This window comes from Lithobates pipiens, unplaced genomic scaffold, assembly GCF_037356315.1.
Source record: "Lithobates pipiens isolate NorthernLeopardFrog02 unplaced genomic scaffold, aLitPip1_a1.2 Scaffold_13, whole genome shotgun sequence".
NCBI lineage: Eukaryota > Metazoa > Chordata > Amphibia > Anura > Ranidae > Lithobates > Lithobates pipiens.
Window position 1 is genome coordinate 424,051,028 of NW_027507718.1, and position 13,128 is coordinate 424,064,155.

General features: G+C 41.2%; 1 protein-coding gene across 8 annotated transcripts in view; it reads right to left on the bottom strand.

Moving 5' to 3' along the window:
• The window catches only part of TBC1D1 (TBC1 domain family member 1), a 311,597-nt gene that overhangs the window by 46,518 nt on the left and 251,951 nt on the right, over positions 1-13,128 (bottom strand). For all 8 annotated transcript variants that reach the window (XM_077477646.1, XM_077477649.1, XM_077477648.1 and 5 more), the window contains 3 exons: positions 12,849-13,034; positions 6,314-6,475; positions 3,844-4,002 (listed from right to left, as the gene is read on the bottom strand). In XM_077477646.1, the coding sequence (XP_077333772.1) occupies positions 3,844-4,002; positions 6,314-6,475; positions 12,849-13,034 (507 nt within the window). The remainder of the gene's footprint in view (positions 1-3,843; positions 4,003-6,313; positions 6,476-12,848; positions 13,035-13,128) is intronic.

Consider the following 13,128-nt stretch of genomic DNA (forward strand, 5'->3'; position numbering starts at 1 on the left):
CTAAGCATCTTGTGTAGTCTATTGCATAAATTCTGTTATGCGTCAATTCCAAATAAATCTGGAAAAATGCTAATTCTACAAAGACACTCCTTGCCATTTACGTTCACCGACACTTGCAGAGTCTAAATTGGCTATAATGTAGTTTAATCTGAACCATAAAAGAAAATTTAAAGCTGGGTGTGTTGGCGTTAATTCAGAAATAAGTTCTTAGATATGTTAAACTGAGTGAAACTGTATACTCTAGTTATTACTCAGACAAACCTAGTAAATCGTCTACCTAATATTTACTGGGTATTCAGAACATACAATTATGATATTAGGTGTTAGGCATTTAGCAGTAATGTCAAAGCTTGTAAAGCAGTGTATTCCATTTGTGATCTGTGCATACAGTGTTTTCACTGAATCCTTTTATAAAGAGGAATTGTAGTTTATTGTCTCTATACTGGTTGTTAATGTCACTTTTTACGGTAGCTATAAATTAAACTTCCTGACATGAGAAACAATCCAGCACACGCTCAGTTCAAAGAGAAACTGAAAGAGCTAAAGATTATATTTACTTGAATTATTGCCTCTTCCAGCATCTCAAAGTGGTAGAATATCCCCAGACACATCATTAAAATCTATAGGCACTGCAAACACTTTTGTGAACCAGTAAAACACTTACAAGAGCAGCAAAAAACTCAACCACCATAAATTAAATTACATTTGATTTCATAAGATAACTGAAAGCAAGCCAAGTCTTTTTTTTTTTTTTTTTGGTTTTTAATTTGTAGGTTTTTTATACTTGGAAAGGGTTCTGGAAAAATGAAAATGTGAACCAAATCCAAATATCCTGGTCACCCTTCCGGAACACCCCCTGCACAAAGCAGCTATGAGGCCCTGAGCTGCCAGTCTAGCTGTCGAAGTACAGCAATTTAAAGACCTGGATTGAGAAACCATCATAATGATCCCAACGGCAAGCAATTGCTCACTGGTCAGCGCAGCCATGTGACGATGCTGACCAATGAGAAGCGCATCTGAGGCTTCTTCTGATCAGGTGTCCCATCATAATACTCACAATGACACTTTGGGGCTGTGTATTGCAGTGTTCAGTATAAACCCAGGATAACACATCCTACAACCTGCATGCCTCAGGTGTTCTTTTTGCAAGTGTCCTAGAAAGATGGATGCCTTTCTTCAGCTCTGCTGTTGCAAAGACTAACCTCTAGTTGTATTAGCACCTTTTTACTTTAGGCAAGGCTTCTATCCAAAACACTGTTGGAGTTTGTTCCCTTTGCTTCACAGGCGCAGTCCCCCTGGGTCTGGCCTTGGACGGTACCACCTCTAAAACCCAATGGACTGGATGGGGTTAAGGGTGAAGCACACCCCAGACTCTATTCTGTTTAAGTAAGCTGCAGAACACTTTCCAGGTCCCGAGCTGCTGGCATGCCTCTGAACTTGCCATTTCTGTAAAATCTCCATGAATATGCTGGTCAGTCGTGCACCAGCAGCTTACTCATCTTTATTAATTGCTGGGACCCATTCTTCCCCATTTCCCAGCAGCATTGCCAATTTGTGGGGCAGGGTATGGATGTCAGCTGCTGAGTTGAGTGCCACACAACCACCATCCCTTTCCCACAATACAGTGGCAAGAAAGCTTCTCCCCGATGCTGTCCCTGCTTACAAAAAACAAACAAAACTTTGACCCTTTCCTGTTACAGTAAATAGTTACTTCCAGACATCTGACCCTAAAACTGCTACCAGTTATTCAAGTTTTTTTTAGGCCATGCCTCTCACACCAAGCCAGTAAGTTGCCTAACCTCATTGTGGGTGAAGACCATTTTACTATGCCCGGTGCCCCCAGCCTACTTTCTATCAATGGCTCAGGAGCTAGTTACACCCAGCGCACATCCTGATGGCGCCAAGGTCTACAGTCTCATGCTGTACTCTGTTGCTAGAGTTCCTTTCCTCTTCTGAGTCCTCGTTGGCTCTGTCAGGTGTGACTGGGTCCTCTGCCCTTTGAGCTGAGGTCTTTACCATGGTCGTGCAGGGCTTTATGACACATATTACCACATCGATTTACAAAATGTCAGATGCACTCCCGTGCCCTCTTCATCATATTCTGTACCCAATCGACCCAAGACCCAAGCAGCTTTTGAGCCATTGGCCACAGAGGCTGTCCGATTCTGAGTTGCTCAATTCCTTGATTGATAAGCTTACCCCGCAAGGAGTCATTGTCTACTCCTGTTACTGCCAAGTTAAAAGGTGACCATTTTGGCTCTTACTGATGCATTGTGCACCACTGTGAAGTTAAAGGATCAACCTTTTCTTTTCAGTTGAGGGTCATTCAGAACTCCAAAGGCCAAAAAGACTCTCACTGCGCTCCTTTTTCCAACTCTTACTCTATGGCGATTGAAAGTACCTTGAAAAGTTGTTTGCTCTCCTATGTGCTGGCTGGCTTTGTATCTTTGTCCCACAGTTGGAGGCCCTTTCCAGAGCTTTTTTCTTATTGACAGGTCCTGCTCTGCACCCAATTCTGACTGTAACTTTACTTTGTCTTGCTGGCCAAAATCACAGAAAAAGTCCATTACCACCAATATCCCTTAAATAAACTATTACCACCACTGAGGTTGATCCCTTGCTTCTTAAACGTGTAGAACAGATGGCTGTACTGTTAAACTTCAGCAGCACATTTCTCGCATTTGCCTTTTGTCAGTGCCTAGATATTTGGCTACAGTGTTGGACTGCAGAGCTCCCTTACAAAAAGGCATTCGATCTGCATGGCCTTCTAATTTTTACTATTAAAGTATATTTACAGTGAAAATTTGATCCATTATTTTCTAAGTTCAATTAACCCCTTCAGATCCGCACTATAGCTGAATGAGGGCAACAGCATGGACCTACTTTGCAGCTAGGCCATCAATAGACGTCCGCCCCTTTGAACGCTCCCCCTGCAGGGCGCACACAGTGATCACAGAGTCAGTGAGACTTGGGTGAACACAGATCAGAGTAAGGGGCTGATCCCGGCCCCTTAACACGTGATCAGATGTCAGTCAATGACAGATGATCTTGTGCTGTAAACAGAAGATCTGTAATTTATTTATTTTTCCTTCACACTTCCTTCACAGCGTGAGGAGAAAAAAATGCGAATTGCTGGCTTCTGTGCAAGGGTCCATCACTGCCATCCATCAGTGCCCATCACTGCCAGCTATCAGTGCAGAGTGCCGCCCATCAATGCGAGCTATCGGTGGCCATTAGTGCCCTTCTGTGCCACCTATCAATGCCCATCAGTGTCCATCACTGCAAGCTATCAGTGCCCAAGTGCTGCCCCATCAGTGCCACCCATCAGTTCCCACCAGTGCCGCCTTATCAGTGCCCATCAGTGCAGCCTCATCAGCATACATCAAAATTACCAGTTTGCAAAAATGTAATAAAATATAAAACTGTGTTGTATTTTTTTTCTTTTTTAATTTCGGTCTTTATAAAAAAATTTACAAAAAATAAAAAACAATAAAAAACCCAGGAGGTGATCAAATACCACCAAAAGAAAGTTCTATTTGGGGGGGAATAAATGATAAAAATTTCATTTAGGTACAGTGTGACCGCGCAATTATCATTCAAAGGGTGACAGCGCTAAAAGCTGAAAATTGGTCTGGGCAGAAGGGGGGTATAAATGCCCAGTAAGCAAGAGGTTAAAAAAGAAAAAATGTAGCAAATCAATCCAAGTGAAATGATATTGTGAAACCTGGTGAATTATTGTGGCATTGATGACAAAGGCCAATTAACTTAAGCTAAATCTACTAATTATTTTGGAACCCTGGCCAAACTTGACACCTACAGCTGTTAAAAATTGACTGCACTTACCTAGATCAATAAGTATTGCATGTTGTTGTGTGGTCAGTTGTTTCAGCAATTCTTTGTAGGGAATATCTTTTAAGTGGCTTTTATTGGGGACTTGGTGTCTCAGCTGATTCTGCTCTGTTAAAAACGTCCATATTTCTCCACGGTGATGTCTAGGTACTCCTATAAAATACATTTACTGAAAACAGACCACACCAACACCTATACACAATTTATTATCATTTGTTCAAATAATATTGCAAATTATATTAAAAGGTGGCCATAGACAGAATTTCAAATTAAAACGCTTATGCCCCGTACACACGATCGGACATTCTGACAACAAAATCCATGGATTTTTTCCGATGGATGTTGGCTCAAACTTGACTTGCATACACACGGTCACACAAATCTTGACGGAAAGTCCAAACGTCAAGAACGCGGTGCAAAATGAAGTTCAATAGCCAGTGCGGCTCTTCTGCTCGATTCCGAGCATGCGTGGAACTTTGTGCATCAGAACTGTGTACACACGATCGGAATTTACAACAATGGATTTTGTTGACGGAAAATTTGAGATCCAGATCTCAAATTTTGTGCGATGGAAATTCCGATGGAAAATGTTCAATGGAGCCTACACATGGTCAGAATTTCCGACAAACAGCTCCCATCGAACATTTTTCGTCGGAAAATCCGACCGTGTTTACAGGGCATTAGGAAAATCCATATCAATATTCTCAAAACATTTGAAAGATTTTGTTTGCGTTTACCATATGATTTTGGAGTAAATGGAAAAACACACACATGATGAGAAATCTGTTAATTTGAGAAAAAAAAAATCTATCCGGCTCCTTTGCATTTTCTCATCACTGTGGTTAAAATTGGATATCGATTTGGCCCATGAATGATTAGAAAATGAATGAACTTTCTAAGAATATTTTCCTAAGAATTTTCTTTCAAAATTCTACCATCTATGGCCAGACCTTTGCTTCAATTCTATCTAACCTGTACTGGTCATACAATACTGAGAAAATTAGCAGGTAAGGATACAGCCAACGTAAAAGCTGCAATGAGTACCACACAACATTTATACAAAATACATGGGTACACACGTTATCAGGCTAAAAAATGCACATGAAAAGATAGCATACTGTATATGGAATTGCAATTTCATAGTTAGGAATAAAACATTACAAAAAGAGAATACTGTAGTACAAAATCAAATAGCCACTGTTAAAAAGACTGGAGCCAAGGGTGTCTGCTCAAAGCATAAACAAGTATGTTAGGATACAAAAATTTGTGTTCCTAAAAAGATCTTTATGAGAGACCTTTAAATAAATACAAAAAAAAAAAAATACTTGCAAGAATATGACCTTTTGACAGCCAGATCTTAAACCACTATCTCAAGTCTGTGCCGGGACGGACTGACCATTGGGCCACTCGGGCACTGCCCGAGGGCCCCGAGCCACTAGGGGGCCCCATCAGGGTTTCCAGCCTCAGTAAAACCAGGGACGGTATGTTAAAAATGTGTTTTTTTTAAATCTGTCTCTGAAATGTCCCTTATCGACATCCTTTTGGTCTAAAAATCCTGAGATTATAGCTGCCCCACCTCTCCAGTACCTTCTCAGCCAATAGAAACATGTCTGTGTATACATGTATGTGTATACTGTGTGATTGTATACTGTGTGGCCCCATAATCTCCTATTGCCCCGGGGCCCCATGAGTTTACAGTATATTAAGGCCTCATACACACAGGGCACTAAAAAAAGCAGCTGCAAAGTCAGTACCAACACCTGAAGAAAGCAGCTGTAAAAACACGTTTTTGGAAGCGCTTTGCATTGGCATTAATGAACATTTAGATTCGCTAGCGTTTAACAGCGTTTCTCTGCCCTTTTCGTCTACTCCCAAATCAAATTACTACAGCTTAAAAACGTTTTATGCGGTTTAACGCCGTATACTGCGTTAACACGAGTTTAGCCGGGTGAGGAATTTTCACAGCTGTACCACTGCTGCTCCAGAACGCACTGGCCCTGGCTTTTTAAATTTTTGCAGCTTGAAAACACCTATGCATGCATGGACACATATTACAACAGAGATGCGTTTTTAAGCTGTTAAAAAAAAAAAACTCACTCCCCTAGGAGCAGCTGTGAAAACATCCAGTGTGCATGAGGCCTAAGTGTTCAGCATTGCTTAGCTGTGTAAGGGCCCTGGATATGTTTTACTGCTCTATGGATGGAGTTTGTGCAATCTTCCAATTACGACACAAGTTTCACAAGTCTGGATCAAAATTCCAAATGTATATCTCTATGACAGTCATAATGAAGACCTGCAGAATTTGACAACACAGTCAACAAAAATAGGACTCAAGAAGAAAATATATCTATTGAGGGTGCATTGCATGTGTGTTAGATTCCCTTTGCAAGGACAATCATGATAAAATAATAAAAATAAAAGAAGCCATCCACACTACACAGAGATTTTCCAAAGATGGGATTACCTTGTCCAACAGCACCATGAATTTTTTCCATATCGGCCTTAATTTTTGCTCTTCCAGGTGTGCTGAGCATCTTCTCCCACACAACGGTTACATCTTTTAGACAGGGAGTGATCTCTTCATAATCAAGCTTCAGCCGTTTATTTTGCAAGTCATTTTCTGAAGCTATAAGGAGAGAGAAGAAAAATCATTATAGAAAATATTTTTCAAACCAACAGAATCTACACCATCGATTTGAAACTTTAATCAGCAGTTCCTAATCTTGCACTGAAAAAAACTGGGGGGGAAAAAAAAAAAAGCAGTACAAACACTTGTGTGCCATCAGCACTTTTGTATTAGCCAAAAAAGGCAGAGGCATCCAGAATACAGGTCACCATAAAAAAAAGGGAAAAACTACAACAGGAAAATGAAGTTGGCCATACACACATAACCATGGGTTACAGAAAAGAAACGTGCAAGACTGGGTTAATGTGGGAATCCTTCCTGCCGAGCCTGTATTCTCCTGGGGGGGGAGGTGGTTAGAAGACCCTGATTATTGCTAACGCCCATCAGGTTCAATAAAAATAAATGATTAACACAAATCATATTTTTATCAAATTTATTTTAATAAAATGCTTTGAGTAAAAATCTATCTAAAGATATTCATTTAGTTTATTCAGCAAGAAATGGAGCTTAGTTACAGTATGTAGCATTAGGCTGTATATTCTGCAATTTTTACATTGTTGGTAAACTGATTCAATGAATCCAAGCTCTGCAAGCTGATATACCATGCACTGCATTGATGCATTCACACAATTTCACAGTAACCATGAGATCGGACACTAAGTGACACTTTTTGGGGACCAGTGACACTAATACAGTGATCTGTGCTAATCGCACTGGCAGGGAAGGGGTTAACATCAGGAGCGATCAAGAGGTTAAGTGTGCTCCTAGGGAGTGCATTCTGTATGGGGGCTATGCTTAACTGGAGGAAGACAGATCTGTGTTTCTGCTTAGCAGAAACACAAGATCTCCATCTTCCTCTCTGACAGAACAGCAGTCTGCCTTGTTTATATAGTCAGCCTGCCATTTTGCCTCTCCTGTGAATGATCGACACATCCACCGGACCTTCCGATTGGCTCCCACTGTGTCCATCACAGCGAGAACGGGGTGCCGGTGGTGCACTTGCCCCAGACTGCGTGAAATCACATATAAGTATGTGATTTTGCACAGGAGGGCTGCCCTGACACAGTCCTTAAGTGGTTAAAAATTAATTTAATAAATTCTATCTGGCTTATGGACATAAAATGGTTTGGATTGCTGACTTAGATGGGTCAGTTTTGTTTTTTTCAACTTACCCAAATTCTCCTCATCCACACATTTGAGGTGGACAGGGGAATCCTCCCCACTGTGAATTTGTATTCTGACAGTGGGGAGACTCCCCCCACTGTCAGAATACACTAATCAGTGTTAGAGGCTATAGCCTACAGCCCTGATCATGCAGAAAAAAAATCCAACAGGTAGGCTATACAGAGGATGATTAGCAGATCGACTTCTGTACAACCCCCGGGGTCATATTATATATATATATTAATATTTATTAATATATAATATATATAATATTATATTAATATATAATATATATAATATTATATTAATATATAATATATATATATATATATATATATATATATATATATATATATATATATATATATATCTCAAAATTCAGCTGGTCTCCACAAAAGAGGCCAAATTTCAATCTTAACCACTTTCAGACCGGACCATTTTGCTGGTAAATGACCAGAGGTCTTTTTACAATTTGGCACTGCGCTGCTTTAACTGGTAATTGCGCAGTCATGCAATGTTGTACCCAAACAAAATTTGCGTCCTTTTCTTCCCACAAATAGAGCTTTCTTTTGATGGTATTTGATTGCCTCTGCGATTTTTATTTTTTGCGATATAAATGTAAAAAGACCGCAAATTTTGAAAAAAAATGATATTTTCTACTTTTTGTTATTAGAAAAATCCAATAAACTAAATTTTAGTCATACATTTAGGCCAAAATGTATTCAGCCACATGTCTTTGGTAAAAAAAAAGTCAATAATTGTATATTTATTGGTTTGCGCAAAAGTTGTCACATCTACAAACTAAGGTACGTTTTCTGGAATTTACGCAGCTTTTAGTTTACGACTGCCTATCTCAGTTCTTGAGGTGCTAAAATGGCAGGGCAGTACAAAACCCCCCCAAATGACCCCATTTTGGAAAGTAGACCCCCTAAGGAAATTGATAAGTGGCATGTTGAGCCCATTGAATATTTTATTTTTTTGCCTCAAGCGATTGAATAATGACAAAAAAAAAAATTTTTTTTTTTTTTTTTACACAAAGTTGTCACTAAATGATATATTGCTCACGCATGCCATGGGCATATGTGAAATGACACCCCAAAATAAATTCTGCTGCTTCTCCTGAGTATGGGGATACCACACGTGTGGGATTTTTTGGGAGCCTAGCCGCGTACGGGGCCCCGAAAACCAAGAACCGCCTTCAGGTTTTCTAAGGGCGTAAATATTTGACTTCACTCCTCACTACCTATTACAGTTTTGAAGGCCATAAAATGCCAAGATGGCACAAAACCCCCACAAATGACCCCATTTTAGAAAGTAGACACCCCAAGCTATTTGCTGAGAGGCATGTTGAGTCCATGGAATATTTTATATTTTGCCACAAGTTGCGGGAAAATTACAAACTTTTTTTTTTTTTTTTCACAAAGTTGTCACTAAATGATATATTGCTCACGCATGCCATGGGCATATGTGAAATGACACCCCAAAATAAATTCTGCTGCTTCTCCTGAGTACGGGGATACCACATATGTGGGACTTTTTGGGAGCCTAGCCGCGTACAGTTTTGAAGGCCATAAAATGCCAAGATGGCACAAACCCCCCCCAAATGACCCCATTTTGGAAAGTAGACACCCCTAAATTTAGGGGTACACTAGTGAGACTAGGTAATAAATGGCGGGTGCCCTGAAACTATAAAAAAATAACTAACCAACCAGCGTCACCTGTAACAGTTATATGGTGATCACTGGTGAAAGGGTTAACTAGGGGGCAATCAGGGGGCTTTATGCGGTAGTATATGGGGGTCCCTGGTGCTATAAAAAGCTGCGGCGAACCTAAATACCTACCTGCCTAACTAGCGTCACCTGTGACACTAATACAGCGATCAGAAAAACGATCGCTTATTAGGCTGGGTTCACACTGGAGCGATGCGGGAATGCCACGAATCCGCGGCGGGTTCCCGCATCACATGCCTCCCGGCGGCAGTTCACACTGCCCTATGCGAACTGCTGGGAGTGTCAGTGAAATGTTAATGACACCCCCAGATCAGTTTGCATATCGCAGTGCGATCTGCAAACTCGGATCGCATGGTGTGAACACCCATGCGATCCGATTCTGCTGCGGACCAAAAAAAGGGTCCCGTGCGAATTTGCGGCGGGTGCGGCGAATGGCTGAACTCGAATCGCACAGAGATCGGATGTGATTTGCACTGCAGTGCGGTGCGAATCACATTCGTTCTCATAAACCGCTGCAATGTGAACCCAGCCTTAGTGACACTGGCGACGGGGGGTGATCACGGGGTTAAACCTTTATTGGGGGGGTTAGGGGGGTACATTAGAACTAAAGGGGGCTAACCCTAACTGCCCTAACAGTTATTACAGTCACAAATGACACCAATGCAAAAAAAAAAAAAAAAAAATGACATTGGTGTCACTGTGACTGGGGGGCAGGGGTAATTGGGGGGGGGTGATCGGGGGGGTGTGAGTGTGCCTGGCATGTTCTACTGTGTAGTGTCGTGTTGGTGCAACTCACCGATCCTCTCTCCTCGGTGTCGTAACGAAAAATACCGACACGGAGGAGAGATTACATCACTTCCTCTCCTGTGTTTACATTACAGGAGAGGAAGTGATGTCACGAAGACTTTCTATTCGTCGGGAGCGATCGCGTGGGGGTGGCCATGAATGAATGGCCGTCCCCTCGTCCGGGATCGCTCCCGAACGAATACCGACCGCCGCGGGCACCGGGCAGGGGCCCGATCGGGCCCCCGACCCGCGGGAAGGCAGGGACGTACATGTACGCCCGTATGCCTGCCCGTGCCATTCTGTCGACGTACATCGTCGTGCGGCGGTCGGGAAGTGGTTAAGCCCTATAGTAGTGATGGCAAACCTTGGCACCCCAGATGTTTTGGAACTGCATTTCCCATGATGCTCATGCACTCTGCAGTATAGTTGAGCATCATGGGAAATGTAGTTCCAAAACATTTGGGATGCCAAGGTTCACCATCACTGCCCTCTAGTTACTGCGAGGAGAGAGAAAAAAAAATATATATATATATATATTTTTTTTAGTAACTGGCAGAGTTTGAAAGGGTTATCACTTTCTGTGTTGCTGTTGGGGAGATTTATGCTCGCTATTTATCCTGGTAGACTGTCATCATGAAAAAAAAAAAAAGTGATCACAAAATTAAAATATCACAGTTGCCAACTGAAGAAAAGCAGAGGGAACATTTCTCAGTGTCAGCATTTACTCTACTGTCATCTGTCAAAGGTGGGATACTCCCTTAAATTTGGGTAAATTTCCTCTAGCTTCCCATTTAGTCTGTAGCACAGCAGACAAGGGAAAATCTCCAAATTGTAAAACAGACATTAAAATACACTGATGTTTAAACCTATCCATGCTAAAATAAATACCGTAAATAAAAAATGTGGTTGGGAGTTTCAATATACACGTGAAATCACAGAAGAAAAGAAAAATCTTAAAGCCAATTTTTTATGTTGTCAAATAACATGTAGATAAGAAAGTCCACCATCTCCGTAGGGGTAAAATCAAACATTTTAGATTTCATTTTCAATGTTCTACAAGGCAACACAAACATGTTAATAAGTGTTACGGATCAGATTACATTGTTGGCCACTACAAAACTATCAAGAGCAGCCAACTCATACTACATCAAGGCCTTTTTGTCCTTTTATCAGTTTATAATCTGTTCCTAAGTTTTCCTGCTTCCTTGTTGGCCTGGTTTCACCATCTAAAGATACGCCTTAGTCTGGGTAAACTGAAGGACACAACACCATGAGAAAGTGAGAATGAACCTAGCAGCTTTTCCCCACGGGTGCATGTAGGTTACATGGACATGGTGGTCTACTGATCCAGTCATTTTCTTTTTTAATCAGGTAGTCTATATATTAAAACGCATTTTGCCATTACATGTACAACAAAAACCATAAAGATTAGCTACCCAAGTATTAACAGAAGAAACACAAAGCCTCGACTTGAAAAAGAATATACACACAGGAGAATCCTGTATTTTTCATATGGATTGGAGACTTTCTAATGACTCATTTTTTTAGATGTTTACCCTCTTATAAACGGACACCAAAAATGTAGTTCAGCACATCACCCCTGCTACTCTCCACGGGCTAAATATAAACAGTCATACAATAAAATCCTTTATGTCTAAGTATCCAGTAGCTAATAAGGTTTTAAGGACGAGCGACTGTGCCTCCACATCATAGCCCTTTAATATTTATGGCCGCCTTTATAGCTTTATGTCTTGCTAGGTAAAAGTTGCTTGCCAACATATTTTGACACTACATACGATTCCAAAACATATAAGAGCATAGGTCCTTGTGGGCAGAAGTTGTCCTTCATCTTGGTTACTATTTCACGTAAAAAAAACATTCATTCCAAATTAACAAAATGATATTACTGTACCAAAAAACAAAACAAACAAAAAACACCTTTATGAATAAAGAAAAAAGAATTCACATGACAGGAGAGTGTGACTCAATGGAGCCAGTTCACACAGCTCTGGGGCAGCCACAGTCCGCATTTAAAAAGGGTCTTGTGTGCAACTTTGGTTCAAATTCGGATCAGAATATTTACTTGAATTTGCACCTGAATCGGTGAACAGGGATGCACCGGACCCCTGCTGAGAACCGCGGCTGCAGCATGTGTGAACCTAGCCTTAAGCCCTTGTACACACGGTCGGACATTCTGACAACCAAATCCGTTGGATTTTGTCCGACGGATTTTGTCCAAAACTGTTGCATACACACGGTCGGACAAAGTTGTCGGAAAATCCGATTGTACATAACGGGATGACGTTATTTCGTTACAACGGGACTACGTTCACGCTAGTAGCCAATAGCTTTGGTCTAGGAATTTGATCTGAGAATGCGTGGCACTTTGTCCGTCGGAGTAGGCTACACATGATCGGAGTATGTCCGATCGGAGCATTTTGTCGGAAAATTTTACGGGCAAGTTGGAAAACTTGGTCCGTCGGATACTCCAACGGAAACAGTCCGATGGAAACTACACACATTCCGTCGGAATCTCCAACCGTGTGTACAAGGGCTAAGACTTGTCCCTTTTGCCTACAAGGCCAAACAAAAGTTCTGTAACCTAGAGAACAGGCTCTCACTGCTAACCTTTCTTAGAGAACACATCACTAAAAAGAAAACTAAGATATTCCATTCTATTTTCAAGGACTGACCTTGCAGTTTTTGGTTTTCTTTTTCCATTCTGAGAAGCAGGATCTGTTGTAAGATGGCTTTCTTCCAAAGCTCTCGCAGTTCCTCTGGTGATCGGTGCCTGGCTGTCTCTACTGGAACAAATGGGTAATTTTCACGAACAGGTTGCAGAGGAGATCTTGGTGGTATATCTCCCCATTCTGACCGTTCTGGGGAAAAACAAAATGGATTTAAAAAAGCCTTTATTTTCAAGGTTTTATATGCACACAAATAAATCCAGGTTAACAAAATATTAGTTTAACT